This window comes from Neoarius graeffei, chromosome 3 (assembly GCF_027579695.1).
Source record: "Neoarius graeffei isolate fNeoGra1 chromosome 3, fNeoGra1.pri, whole genome shotgun sequence".
NCBI classification, from domain to species: Eukaryota; Metazoa; Chordata; class Actinopteri; order Siluriformes; family Ariidae; genus Neoarius; species Neoarius graeffei.
The window spans coordinates 93,350,862-93,366,747 of NC_083571.1; the positions used below are offsets into that span (position 1 = coordinate 93,350,862).

The 15,886-nt window shown below is 41.0% G+C and overlaps 1 protein-coding gene across 1 annotated transcript in view; it reads left to right on the forward strand.

The window, feature by feature from the left end:
* The window catches only part of fndc4a (fibronectin type III domain containing 4a), an 82,790-nt gene that overhangs the window by 40,749 nt on the left and 26,155 nt on the right, over window positions 1-15,886 (forward strand). Inside the window, exons 3-4 of the mRNA XM_060916088.1 lie at window positions 4,263-4,467; window positions 11,528-11,617. Of these exons, the coding sequence (XP_060772071.1) occupies window positions 4,263-4,467; window positions 11,528-11,617 (295 nt within the window). The remainder of the gene's footprint in view (window positions 1-4,262; window positions 4,468-11,527; window positions 11,618-15,886) is intronic.

Below are 15,886 nucleotides of genomic sequence, written 5' to 3' on the forward strand. Positions count from 1 at the left end.
CTCTTATCATTTTGTTGACGCTCACATTTATCAACATCTCACATGAAATTAAACAAACAGGCATTTTGTTATCTAGTAGCATAGTGGTATACAGATCAGTTAAATTATGGTCAGACAACAGATTTTGTAATGGCTGAGAATAGGCCAGGCTATGTCCATAGGCCAAATTTAAACTGATTTATTTCACCTGTTTGTGAGAACACCAAGAAGAATGCATATGCACGTGTAGGCTATATCTCTAAAATTGTATGCACTATAGCATGAACTTAAAAAGTAGATATGTGACCTCAACATAGCCTAGGTCAGAATCAACCTTACTAACCATTCCCCACAACTGAATGAATAAAGCAAGAAGATGTGTACAAAAGTGAACACTTTAATGGAAGGTGCAACAAGCTGTTCAACACAGCAATATGGCCAAACTGTCAGAATGGTATGTTAAACAGAAACAAAAAAGAGACAAGTGATTTGAGAATATATACTACGGAAGCCGCGAGAGGCCCTTCATATAATCCTTTTTTTATTCATCTTGTTATCCCGAGATAACGACATAATTAATTCATGATCTCGAGAAAACAACACAACTAATTCGAGATCTCGAGAAAACAAAACCGTTATTCTGAGATCTCGAGAAAACAAAACAATTATTTCATGATCTCGAGTAAACAGCTGAGAAATGGTTCATTCAGGTGCACCAAGAGCCTTGTGATATGCCGACTTTGGGGCTATTTCTCATTCTGTATAGACGCAACTTTGGTCATTAGAATGTCTGGAATAATCGATCACCGAATAAGGCAATATTTTGATCAGGGGTTGACACAGAGAGAGATTGCATTAAGTCTTTTAATAAGGGATAATTTCAAAATTAGTCCGCGGCACCTCCGCAGAAGACTGGCCCAGCTTCGTCTCTACCGACGGAATACAGTGATCCAGCTGAGATCATGAAATAATTGTTTTGTTTTCTCGAGATCATGGAATAATTGTTTTGTTTTCTCGAGATCTCGAAATAACGGTTTTGTTTTCTCGAGATCTCGAATTAGTTGTGTTGTTTTCTCAAGATCCTGAATTAATTATGTCGTTATCTCGGGACAACAAGGTGAATAAAAAAAGATTATATGAAGGGCCTCTCTCGGCTTCCGTAAATATACACTCAAACAAAACAGCAATAAAGGAGGAGAGGGGCGACAGCCCGAGGAAAGCCCCCACAGGAGCGCACAGCATTTGCAACATAGGCTACCCAACTCAGTACAAGAACAAAGCATGTACAGTGTGTGCAATCGGCTTCGCGTGCATTGTTCTGCACCTCTCGGAGGAAGGGGTAGGTGCCCTGTAAACCTTTGGAAAAGGTACATTTTCTTTTTGGCATAATTGCTGCGGCATTACTGCTGCTAGCTGCTAGACAAAGAACATTCGCACCAGTTAATGCTTATTTTATTGTTGCATGGCAACACGTTCTGTTGTCTGGAATAATGTGGCTAAATAAACACCCATGCCACAGGGCCAGTAACCAGGAAAGTTTGCAATTCCTGCCAATTCATCAAAATAGTAAATGCAGACATTTCTCCGCTAATGATTCCCATGCTGCTCAGTCGCAAATGCCGCGAGTGGTGAAAACCGGGACATATCCGTGTCCCGACAGACTTTTGTCGGGACTCGGGACACACGACCCCAAATCGGGACTGTCCCGGTAAAACCGGGACGTCTGGTCACCCTAATCTATACTTCTCCACAACTTTGTCTCTGACCTGTTTGGAGGCTCCTTGATTTTCATGTTGCTTGCTTAGTAGTGTTGCAGAGTCAGGGTCCTTCCAGAACAGTTTAATTTATACAGACATCATGTGACAGATCATGTGACACTTTGATTGCACTCAGGTGGATCTTAATCAATTAATTATGTGACTTATGATGTGAATTGGGGCGGCACGGTGGTGTAGTGGTTAGCGCTGTCGCCTCACAGCAAGAAGGTCCGGGTTCGATCCCTGTGGCCGACGAGGGCCTTTCTGTGCGGAGTTTGCATGTTCTCCCCGTGTCTGCGTGGGTTTCCTCCGGGTGCTCCGGTTTCCCCCACAGTTCAAAGACATGCAGATTAGGTTAACTGGTGACTCTAAATTGACCGTAGGCATGAATGTGAGTGTGAACGGTTGTCTGTGTCTATGTGTCAGCCCTGTGATGACCTGGCGACTTGTCCAGGGTGTACCCCGCCTTTCGCCCGTAGTCAGCTGGGATAGGCTCCAGCTTGCCTGCGACCCTATAGAAGGATAAAGCAGCTAGAGATAATGAGATGAGATGATGTGAATTGGTTGGACCAGCTATTTAGGGGGTTCATACAAAAAGGGGTGAATACCTACACTGTAAAAAATAGAATTACGCTTTGTTCAAGTAATTCCATATTCACAATTGAATGGACAAGAAAATATGAATAATTATTAACGAACAGAAAAATCCACATCAAACTGATAGGGTGCACCTCAATGATGTGTAAATATACAATAGTGAATAATCTGAATCGAAAATACATAATTGCCACAGGTGTTTATTCAGCGCATGCTCTTAATGACCAAGACACGGGGTTTCCGCTCCCAAATGCAAGGGCTGGGCAATGTGGTTCTGTCTCCAGTTGAAGTTCATGTTGTCGTGGCTCAGGTGGATAAGGTGCCATACCATAAATCCGGGGACCCGGGTTTGATCCTGACCAGAGGTCATTTCCCAATCCCTCCCTGTCTCTCTCTCCTGCTCATTTCCTGTCTCTACACTGTCCTATCCAAATAAAGGTGAAAAAAGCCCAAAAAAAATTGTGAATACCTCAATTGCCTTTTTGTACTACTGTGAATGCCACTGTTCAGCAAAAAGAGAAATCTATGTTGGCAGAATGAGGAAATGAAAATTGACTTAATTAAGAATTCTTAATAAAGATAACAGTGTTATCATAGTTTGGATTATCATGGGCACATCGTTGGCAAAACATAAAATTCTTAATGCAGACGGTTGCCTTGAAATTTCAAGTATTCTCAACTATTCTTTTTTTACAGTGTATGCACACTCCAGATTTTTGTTTTTTCACCTTAATTATTGTTTGTGACAGAATAAAAAGAAATGTGCACCTTTAAAGTGGTAGGCATGTTGTGTAAATCAAATGGTGCTCACCCCCCAAAAAAATCCACTTTAATTCCAGCTTGCAATGCGACAAAACAGGACAAACACCAAGGGGGATGAATACTTTTGCAAGACACTGTATATTATGTTTCACCATTGTTTTCAAATGCGTGAAGCAAAAGCTGTGGAGCTCATTTTACATTTGGAGCCAAAATTTACATTTGACCCAAAATCTATTGTCTCCATGTGTTCAGAACTGGCACTTGGCACATTTCACCAGGAAGCTAATTAAGTGTACAAGGTCAGAGAAACAACAGTATCTATAGACGTTCTCAGAGTCTACCATTTCTGAATAGCAACTCCTGTTGCTGTATCCAAGCTAAGTAAATTTCCCAGGAGTGACAGACTGTATACATGCTAGATACCATATTTCCATCAATAGGAAGTGAGTTCTAATGAGTTGGTTATCACTTCATGTCTAAGGTGTATGAACAAAACTTAGGAAAATGGCAAATTTTCTGGTAAATCCTAGGATTTTCCTCACCTCACTGTACACTTTAAGGCCAAAACCTGACCATCACACCCCTATGTGCTTCTGAAATATCCCATTCCAGTACCATGGGCAATAATCTGGAGTTGGCTCTAAAATAGCCTCCACTCTTCAGGGAAGATGTTCCACTTTCCACCAATGTGGTTGTGGAAATTTGTGCCCATTCTTGCATAAAAGCAATAGGGCAGTGATGTTCCAGTTCATGCCAAAGGTGTTAACTGGGGTTGAGTTCAGGGCTTTTTGCAGACCACTTCAGTTCTTCCACACCAACCTCAGCAAACCATGTCATTATTGACCTTGCTTTGTGTACAGGGGCATTGTCATGCTGGAACATGTCTGGGCTGGGCCTCTTAATTCCAGTTAAGGGATATCTTAATGTTAAAGCATACAAAGACATTCTAGACAATTGTGTGATTTTTTTTTTTTACACATTGAAAACAAAACCTTTAATGCACAACCTTTTTTAGTCTGTTAAATGTGAATTGCTCGAATCTGTGTCTGGAGGTGTAACAATGAAAAGGTGGAAATTATCATTGAAATTATAATAAATAACATTATATTATTAAAGCAGAATAAAGAAAGGGCTAATTTAAGGCCAGCATGTTTGCTGTGGTTTCAGAAGCAGGATGGCCACATGCAGCGGTTTATCCGGGAGGTAAACACCACCAGCAGGGCCTGTGTGCTTTGGGACCTGGAGGAGGAGACGGACTACATAGTCCAGGTCCATTCTATCGGCCTGTATGGAGAAAGTCAGGCTAGCAAGCGTGTCCACTTCAAAACCCTCAAGAAATCAGACCGCTTCCCTTCGAACAGCTCAAACCAAGGTACTAAAACCTATGCCTTTAGATTTGTGTTGTGATTAATGCATGTGTTCTCTTTTTTTAATAAATATTCCCGTTTGCCATATTTGTAGGGTGTGATCCTGTTAATTATAGCTGCTATAATTGCACCTTCCAATAAACAATAAGGGTCCATGGTCAGTTGGTTTAACTGATTATGAGATTTCCTGATTTGTAACTCAGTCATGGGAGCCTGCACAATCTCTTTTTTTTTCCCCCCTTCCTGCTCCAGCACAATTTATTCAACTTATCAGCTAATTACCAAGCGCTTCCTAACCGAATAAAGAGCTCTCTAACGATCACTGAATACATTCAGTCTAAAACTTCTCTGCTTAACTCATCTCATCTCATTATCTCTAGCCGCTTTATCCTGTTCTACAGGGTCGCAGGCAAGCTGGAGCCTATCCAAGCTGACTACGGGCGAAAGGCAGGGTACACCCTGGACAAGTCGCCAGGTCATCACAGGGCCAACACATAGACACAGACAACCATTCACACTCACATTCACACCTACGGTCAATTTAGAGTCACCAGTTAACCTAACCTGCATGTCTTTGGGGGAAACTGGAGCACGCAGAGGAAACCCACGCGGACATGGGGAGAACATGCAAACTCCGCACAGAAAGGCCCTCGCCGGCCACAGGGCTCGAACCCAGACTTTCTTGCTGTGAGGCGACAGCGCTAACCACTACACCACCGTGCCGCCCTGCTTAACTTAAATTTGAAATTAACTCATGAAAATGAAGTGATACAAATTAATTAGATAGCCTGATTAAGTATCACTTCCAAGTAAATGAGACTGACTCTAATATGAATCTCTCAAAGTTCTTGCAGAAGATGAAACACATTTGCGGCACACTGACTACTTTACTGAACCACTAAACTGAGGTTAAAGCTAGACGGCCTTTTGATTTTAGAAAATCGGTGAAATTTAGTTCCCTCTAAAATTTGGTCATTGTGATATATGTTTATTTCTGTAATATCTCACAAAATATCAGGCTGGGAAGTTATTTAATTTGAGGGGATTTCCTAGCAAATAATGTGCATGAAATCGCTCACTTCATGCAGTCAAGCAGACAAATGAATTCCGTGTGCTCATGTGCAGGTTTACCTTTGACCGTGCACTGATGGTTACATCATTTTGCCACTAAACGAACAGCTGATCACAGCGAAGTGTTCACTGACTGCCGATATGTATTAGTTTGGCCCTGTGTTTCCTTTCCTTCTCAACATAACGTCTTTTCTTCTCGCGTTCCGTTAATGTGGTTGGTCTTTCACATTTCATTCACACACTCACATTCTCTCCTGTTTCAAATTTGTATCCCACAATGCCTTGCGTGAACGGGGAAAGCCCACCATGTGATGCATGACGTAGTATCTTGAATTGGATCATGGAAGCAGGAAAAAGTAGCAGAGAATTTAGGGCTACATGGCCTTAAATTCATTAATTGTTCTATGAAAAAAAACTAATAAAATTGGAAGTCTGTGATTCGAATTCAGTAGCTTTCAGTCCACTAAACAAAAATAATTGGGTGTCGGGCAAAATTCTTTTTATGACCTACCTTGAAAAATCTGAAAGGGAGTATAGCTTTAAGATGAACAGCATACCCTGAGAACTATCCATGATGTAAATCTTTTACATGCAAAATCAAATTTGTTAACAAGTATATAAAAGTAAAAATTGGATTAAAGAGTATGAGAGAATCCGCCTACACTCACAGGTCTCTCTGCTCCCTTCTCCTGGTTAATTGTAGATGGAGCCATCATACCTGACTACGGGAGCCTCTCTGTTTCTGCTGCAGTTTCTGATCAGCTTTCTGACATTCACTGCAATGGACTTTATATTCAAAACCTCGCTGCCCTAATGAATTGATCTTAGTTGATCCAAAGAGCTGACAGTCAACTGTCAACTGACATTATCAGCAACTTTCCCTCTGCAAACTGTGTGTAAGCTTTGAATTTTTTCTGCCAAGTTAGTAAAAGAATAAAACATTTCTTTTAGCAGTTACAAGAATATTCAAATACTTAGATTTATTCTACTAAAAGAGTAGCAACCCGGATCACTTTCTTTGGTGTTATTCATAACTTTATTTTTTTTACATAGCTGTAGACAAATATAGAGCAAATTCTAAATACGTGATATTAAGTTAAATATGTAATGAAACTAGCCAGATAATGTTGATGGAGGAAATGGAAAACACAATCTGACATTAAGACACTGTATGAGATTGGATTTTAATTTGATTTATTTGGTTGTTTAGGGTCAGGCCAATATGAAAGCGCATAGTCAGTATTTTTGAGGGCTTTTTTATTTCCTCTATGTGGTCAGAATTCCTGACAACAGCATCTGCTAAGTGTTCATTTAAAATTAACTGATGATGCACATTGGCAATAATTCTCTCTAAAAATGGGGTTTTGTATTAAATAGCCCTGTAAAGGATATATATATATATATATGTGTGGTGTAGTGGTTAGCGCTGTCGCCTCACAGCAAGAAGGTCCGGGTTCGAGCCCCGTGGCCGGCGAGGGCCTTTCTGTGCGGAGTTTGCATGTTCTCCCCGTGTCCGCGTGGGTTTCCTCTGCGTGCTCCGGTTTCCCCCAAAGACATGCAGGTTAGGTTAACTGGTGACTCTAAATTGACCGTAGGTGTGAATGTGAGTGTGAATGGTTGTCTGTGTCTGTGTGTCAGCCCTGTGATGACCTGGCGACTTGTCCAGGGTGTACCCCCGCCTTTTGCCCATAGTCAGCTGGGATAGGCTCCAGCTTGCCTGCGACCCTGTAGAACAGGATAAAGCGGCTAGAGATAATGAGATGAGATATATATATTAGTTTCATTTTCCAAATCAATGTGTGAGATGGCACATTGACAGATGAGTGTTGTATGGTTCCAACAGTCATCAAGACACTTTGCTAGGATTAAAAAATAAAAATAAAAATTGTCAATGTGATGTGCAGTGTGATGTACAGTAGATACAGGTTGTGGTTTTTTTAAGTCTCTGTTTTCAGGTCCAACCATTTTCTTTTCACTTTATTTAATTTACGTTTAATTCACCTTTCCATAATTTGGCTCCCTTTTTAAGGGGTTGTTACCTTGTCAAATAATATATTTTTACTGGCATAGATGTGATTTATAATAATTTCCACTTCTTCCTCTGAGAGTCTTTGGCCCAGTCTCAATTGGGATTTACATAAATATAGTGTGGGGCGGCACGGTGGTGTAGTGGTTAGCGCTGTCGCCTCACAGCAAGAAGGTCTGGGTTCGAGCCCCGTGGCCAGCAAGGGCCTTTCTGTGCGGAGTTTGCATGTTCTCCCCGTGTCCGCGTGGGTTTCCTCTGGGTGCTCTGGTTTCCCCCACAGTCCAAAGACATGCAGGTTAGGTTAACTGGTGACTCTAAATTGACCGTAGGTGTGAATGTGAGTGTGAATGGTTGTCTGTGTCTATGTGTCAGCCCTGCGATGACCTGGCGACTTGTCCAGGGTGTACCCCGCCTCTCGCCCGTAGTCAGCTGGGATAGGCTCCAGCTCGTCTGCGACCCTGTAGAACAGGATAAAGCAGCTACAGATGATGAGATGAGATAAATATAGTGTTATATTCTTTTTTTTTTCTTTGACCATCCTCCACACATTAATTTTGAAATTAATTGTTTTAAAAGAATACAGGAACACAGCCTGAATGTTTGACTTAAAAAAAACTCCTCACTGTTTGTACAAATAATGTGCAATCAAGTATTATTAGAAGTGCCTCCATCCAGCCTAACTTACTGCGATACAGCTATCGGTATTGGACCAGATTGGATTGGATGACACAGGTCTTTCACATGAAAACAGGACAAAACTTTCTTAAAGCCAGACACCATCAGGCTTCTTTTATAAAACTTGGCAACACAAATTGCAAAGAGTGAACTGATCTGATGAACATAAGCATCTGATAAGAATTTTAATTAGTTTGGTAATTAAAATAGGCGACACATCCCTAATTCATCATTGATTTAATTCAAATTAGGCTCACTATGATAAATATTTAATACATTTCTCATTATTTTTCTTGTTTATCATTTCTTATTCTCACATCCTTCCTTGTTCTTAATGCAGACTGCAGAATTACAGTACCTGTAAGTCCCAGTATTAAAACATAGTTTAAGTACTGATGTTCATCCTTCGGGGTCAAAGATGACCATGACTTCAATTTAGTAGGTGGTGGTTGTGGGTCCGGAGGTGACTGATGAGGCCAATCCAGGCTTTGAAGGTACGCCCACATGTCGGGCATGTGTGGGTAAGTGCTGTAATGGGGGTTGGTGATAGTTCGAGCCTTCTACTTGGACCTCAGTGATGCATTTCATCTATTGTGAGAGCATAAGCACTAATCAACGTTGCATTCTTCTTGCCTCCAAGTGGGAGCTGAAGTGTCATCAATTGATCATTGATGCCCTCCAGGAGTTTGATAAGTTTCTGGGCAAGGTGGGACTTTACAGCAAATCCAACGCCTGCCTCTTACTGTTCAGTGTTGCTACAAACAGTCCAGAAGAAGGTATAACCACCACCACGTTCCATGATCTGGCCCTTGTCTGCTAGATGTGTTTTGCTGAGGGCAGCTATGTTCACAATGTAGCGAGCTAGTTCCCTGGTGACTAGTGCAGTTCTTCTCTCCGGCCTATCTGCTTTGATGTTATCCAGTAGAGTGCAGATGTTCCAATGTGTGCCAATGTTGAGTACCTTCACTATCTTATTTATTTTCTTATTTGTTGTATTTCAACCGCTGAGTGGGATCCCCGCCAGGCGCGATGTGCTGGCCAGGGTGAGGTGAAGCAGGCTATGTTTGGGGCACCTACCCATAGTCTGACTGACATTCAGAATTTTAGATATCCTCCTTGGTGAAACATATTATCCTGGTCCTGTACTCCGATTCCCATTAGATCCCATTGCTCTTAGATATCATTACTTCAAAGGAAACGTGAAAGCTGAAAAAGTAAACGGATTTTGCTGTGTTGCAAAGAAGGAAGATCCTCCTAATCAAAACTCACTTTTTGAAGCACTGTCATGACTGTTAAAGTAACTTGCTGCTCTTGGCAAGTGTTCATAATGCTCGACTCATATCCACGCTCCCTTGATCCATTTGAAATGCTGCCACATCAGAAGTGTTGCATCTGCAGCAGAAAACCTTTTCCCCAAGCTTTTTCTTGTGATGTTGGTTGTAATAGCCATTGCTGTGAACAAATCATTGCGATAATGTCATAATGGCATTTAATTTATGCAAGCATAATATATTTTGGTGTGTTCTGATTTTGTCCTTTCTGTGTTGAGTTTGATTTGTTTTCTCTACAGCACCACACTGATAGAATCCTTGCACAAATCTCAATCTAGTGGAACTAATGAACAGCTGCTTAGCACTGAATACAAGGTGTCAGGAAGCAGCAAGGCGGCATTATGTTGTCTAGCATACCCTGGTATTATCTAAACACCAAAAGTTACTCACTAATTGGCTGAGCAGCCTTTACCATGCGAACTAAAATCCACTCCACATCCAGGACAGTTGCTTATCTAAGCAGATGAACACCAGCAGAGCATCGAGTATCTTTTTTTCGCATTGAAAATAGTAAAGCAATTCCCATGTTTCTAGAGACATGCAGGAAATTTCTTATTCAGCGCCATAAATATTTATGGAGACAGGTGATGAGAGAGGCAGCTTGGTTGTCGCTCTTTCTGACTGTTTATCAGTGGAGAGTGAGAGTGTTTCAATACTACTCACTCGTAATTGGAAATTGAGGTGATATAAATGATGAATGGCCTTTCTCAGTAATTGCTCAGGCCAAACCATCCACCACCCATCCTTTCCTTTTTTCAGTTATGACAACCAGCACGTATGAGCCAGCTACAGCTTTATCCACTAAGAAAGATCAATTGGGAAAAGTGGTGCCCTGGACCACTTCCACACAAAGTCATAAGATAGAAGGAGGAGGATAGAATGCTAAAGGCAAGTGATTTAACGCAGGATTAATTATTTAGACAGATTGCTGGTTAGGCAAGCACTTCTTCCAGGGTCTGGTTGATTGGATAGAATGAGGATGCTGGCTCAATTGACCAGTGCTCTGCCTGATGTAGAAATTTGATCACTGAAAGTCTTACCTTGCATACTAAGGGTATATTTTAATCGCAAAATAATCTTTTGGGCAGCACGGTGATGTAGTGGTTAGTACTGTCGCCTCACAGCAAGAAGGTTCTGGGTTCGAGCCCAGTGGCCAACGAGGGCCTGTCTGTGTGGAGTTTGCATGTTTCTGCATGGGTTTCCTCTGGTTTCCCCCACAGTTCAAAGACATGCGGTTAGGTTAACGTGGTGCAGCCTTGGGCTGAAGTGCCCTTGAGCAAGGCACCTAACCCCCAACTGCTCCCCGGGCGCTGTAGCATAGCTGCCCACTGCTTTGGGTATGTGTATGTGCTCATTACTCACGTGTGTGTTCACTGCTTCAGATGGGTTAAATGCAGAGTGGAATTTCATAAGTGTCCATCCATCCATCATCTATACCCACTTATCCTGTTCTACAGGGTCGCAGGCAAGCTGGAGCCTATCCCAGCTGACTATGGGTGAGAGGCGGGGTACACCCTGGACAAGTCGCCAGGTTATCGCAGGGCTGACACAGAGAGACAAACAACCATTCACACTCACATTCACACCTACGGTCAATTTAGAGCCACCAATTAGCCTAACCTGCATGTCTATGGACTGTGGGGGAAACCGGAGCACCTGGAGGAAACCCACACAGACACGGGGAGAACATGCAAACTCCACACTGAAAGGCCCCTGTTGGCCACTGGGCTCGAACCCAGGACCTTCTTGCTGTGAGGCGACAGTGCTAACCACTACATCACCGTGCCGCCCCACAAGTGTACATATGATGAATAAAGTTGCTGTTGTTCCTCTGGTCTATAGTTTATGCTTTCACAGAGGTGACATTATGTATTAGTTTTTGTTTTTTATAAGATCATAGCTTAAAATAAAATAAATAAATAAAAAAGGAAACATCTAATCCATCTATTTTTGTATGTATAGATGATCCAACTGTTGAAGGTCTGGACAAGTCTAGAAACCTGCAAACAGGAGAGATGGTCATCATTGTGGTGGTGCTGCTTATGTGGGCAGGTACGAGGTTAAGAATCTCTAAAAGTCTTGAAGTATTAAAGCTTGGACCTCAAATTACTGTTGTCTATTAATGTTAGCTTTCTTAAAATCACTGTAATAATATGGCTGGTGGAAAAATGTGTCTTAATAATGATGAGATTTACATTGATTATTTCACCATATTTTCCAATATGCTTGAGAGGATTAACAAAATCTCATCTGAACCGATCCTTTATTTGTATCTATGAACTCTTTTTTGTCAAAGGACCTAACAAACCTGAACCTTGATAACATGAACAATATAAATTGTATAATCAGACAGAATTCAGTTTTCACAAAGCATCCAAACACATAATTAAACAGCTGTGCCTGTAACATGTCTGATTTTTTTTTCTGACAGTGAATTATTCTACAATTGTGATTAAAGATTTCATGTTTCTTTTGTTGAGTTTAAGCTATTGATAAAATAGACATATTGTATGTGCACTCACCGACCACTGTATTAGGAAGAGCTATACATCTACTCATTCATGCAGTTTTCTAATAAGCCAATCATGTGGCCGCAGCACAATGCAGAAAATCATGCAGATGCAGGCAACAGCTTTGTTTAATATTCATCAAACATCAGAATGGGAAAAATGCTCTCAGTGACTATGACTGTGACGTGGTCGATGGCGCTAAATTAGGTCTTTCAAAAACTGCAAATCTTCTGGGATCTTTTATGCTCAACAGTCCCTAGAATTTGAAAATGGCATTTAAAGTGCATATTCTGGACCAATTTCGTTTAATATATGAAAGAATGTCCCTTTACACACTCATCCAGAAGGGTAATTTTGCACAAGGCCATCTGTCTACAGCAGAAAAAAATAAAATAACAAAACATGTCTGGAAAAATCCCAAGGGAGTCTGGAGCCAGATTGGTGACGTTACCTGCGGAAGCGCCAGCAGGCTGCGCGAGCTTGCACAGTTTCAGTGCACAGCCTGTGTAGACCAAGCGCTCCTATTTCTCTCTCATTGTCCGGTCTTTTGGAAAACGATGAGTACTAATCCCATCAAGATTGGTGTTGCTACACTCTCCTATGATACATCTGTTAACCATTTTAATAATTACATGATAACGTTGAAGAAATTTGCAGAAAACCACCAGGTCGTTTTCTCATAAACAAACCAGCGCTGACGTAGGATTCAGAGGGAGGCGTCCCGCATGTGACGTCACGAAAATCAGTGTTTCCCGGGAAATCCAAATGCCAAGTTTTTTCAGAGGCGGACCAATTCGCCTCAAATGGCTTGATTTCAACTGAATTTTTCTGGTATTGCGCAAGGTAAAAAAATTGCACAAAATGCAAAATGTGACAGATATTTGACCAAAGTTTAATATAAAATAGGAGAATTACATTGATCTTGCTCCTGAATTTACCCGTGATATGCACTTTAAAATAACAGCCGGTGTGCAGGACTTTTGTGGGCAGAAACACCTTGGTCATTTGAGAGGTTTGAACAGAATGAGCAGACTGGTTCAAGCTAACAGGAAGGCTACAGTAACTCAAAGAACTACTCTTTACAACCATGGTGAGCAGAAAGGCATTTCAGAAGGATGACAGAAGATCACTGAGTTCCCCTTCTGTCAGCCAACAACAGAAATCTGAGGCTGCAGTGGGCACAGGCTCACTGAAATTGGACAGCTAAAAAATGTCACTTGGTCTTTTTCCAATTTTCACCTCTGCTCAACAAAAAATTATTAGAAATATAATGGTGCAGCAATGTGAACATTTACTATATATCAGTGAAACATGTTTTCTGATATGTTCTACTTGACAAATAAAACACATTTATATGAAAACATTTAATTGCATTATTATATGAACACTTTTAATTTTAATCAGATAAAATAATCATAATCAGGATCAACCAAAAGTAATTATGTAATAACTGTGATACTGTATCTCTCATTAAAAAATTCCCGTGCAGGGTTTGGCCAAGGATGGCTCATGTGACATAAAATAGTTCCACCATTGATGAAGCAATGGATCTCGTGACATCAAAAATAAAAAAAAATGGATATGGTGTGAGTCAGTCATGGTATATCCTGGATATACCATGAATTGATGTCATAATGTCAAGCTATACGGCCAACTCAAGTCACAGCTGTGGCTCCGCGAGTATTTCTCTGTCTGTAGCTCTATGTATCATGATCATGCCTAGCGAGGCAGGCGATAGCATGGTACATTGCACATGAGCAGGTCGAAGGTCACTCGACATAAACAACAAACATGGCTGCCTCCAGTGAGTTTATGCCAAAATTCAATCTTAACACTTTTAGTTTGGAATTTTTTGATGAGGAATATAAGTCTAATATACCATGCACTGAAAAGCACCAATAATTATGGGTTCTTTTCAGTGACTGGCATAGTACTGCGCCCCTCACAAAATAGTACTATGCCAGTCACCACAGATAATCCATAATTTCAACTGGAGCCTCTCAGTGCATGGTGTATTTGATTATTATCCCATCCATATTCACTGGATACGAACAATTGTGCACTCTGATTGGCTACTCTACTACTAGGTTATCAGCTTATATACCGTGAATAGAGAAAAACAAAATGGCAGCACGTGTTGCTGAACCAACCGAGGATGAAATAAAAACTCTACTTGAAAACAAAACCCCAAAAAATACAAAAAAGCAACAAAATATGGGATGAAAGTATTTGACGGTAAGAACGTATCTTTTAATTTTCAAGAATTATTATTATAGCATTTTTCACAAAATGCTACTGTCATTTCACCAGTTTGTTTACATTCTAATCAGAAATGATTTGGTTGGACGTTTTGTATAAAGTTTTTATTGATTGAATTTGCAAAAAATAAAAATAAAAATGCTCTATTTCTCAAAATCCAATGAATATGGATATAATAAAACAGTTATTCCACTCAATCTCGCCATAAATGGCTTATAGCCAACTCAGCACTACACGCCTCGTCAGCTATCAGCTCATATACGACTCAAGTTCGTGGAATAACTGTTAACCATACTATACTATACTATACTATACTATACTATACTATACTATACTATACTATACTATATGGTGCTAAATTATTAGTACAGTACTTTCAATGTATCTCTTTGCACTAGCCTTAAAAGTAAAGACCACACCTGAAATATTGTTGCTCAAACAGTGCAAGAATGGGGGGAAAGCATAAATAATTTATTCATTTATCTTTAGTAACTGCTTTATCCTGTTCGAGAGTGCAGAGGATCCAGAGCCTATCCCAGGAACACTTGATTTGTGAAGTGTGAATGCACCCTGTATGGGAAACTAGTCTGCTGCACCATGGCACCATGTACACGCACACACACACACAGAGACACGCCCAAGGGCAATTTACAGTATATGTACCAGTCCACCTGCAGCAAGTTTTTTGGGAGGTGAGAGGAAACTGGAGGAGACCAAACTCCACAAAGTCAATAACACAAGCTTAATATTAAACCAGCGATCATAGACCTGTGAGGTGACATTACTACCTGCTATGGCACTGTATCAAAAATGCATTCAATATAATATGTATTAAGAGCAAATTTTATCATTGGTCCTTACAGGAGCCAACGTGCCCTACATACTTTATGTTGGCTTATTGTTTCACTGGTGGACTATGGTGGACTATTTATAGATTATAATTTCATGATCTTTCATTACCTAATTTTTTTTTTCATCATTACTGATGACATTACGGTGGCACGGTGGTGTAGTGGTTAGCACTGTCGCCTCACAGCAAGAAGGTTCTGGGTTCAAGCCCAGTGGTCAACGGGGGCCTTTCTGTGCGGAGTTTGCATGTTCTCCCCGTGTCCGCGTGGGTTTCCTCCGGGTGCTCCAGTTTCCCCCACAGTCCAAAGACATGCAGGTTAGGCTAATTGGTGGCTCTAAATTGACCGTAGGTGTGAATGTGAGTGTGAATGGTTGTTTGTCTTTGTGTCAGCCCTGCGATGACCTGGCGACTTGTCCAGGGTGTACCCCGCCTCTCACCCATAGTCAGCTGGGATAGACTCCAGCTTGCCTGTTACCCTGTAGAACAGGATAAGCGGCTACGGATAATGGATGGATGGATGATGACATTACCCAAATGTTTATGCAAATTTTCCTTAATTAATAAGGTCATACCTTCACAGACTACACACCCTCATCATCATGTCACTTGCATTACAAATGATTCTGTCATCTCTCTGCAGGTCTGTCTCTGTGAGCTCTAAAGACTCATAGAGACTTTATTGCTCTTTAAAGCTCTGTCTCT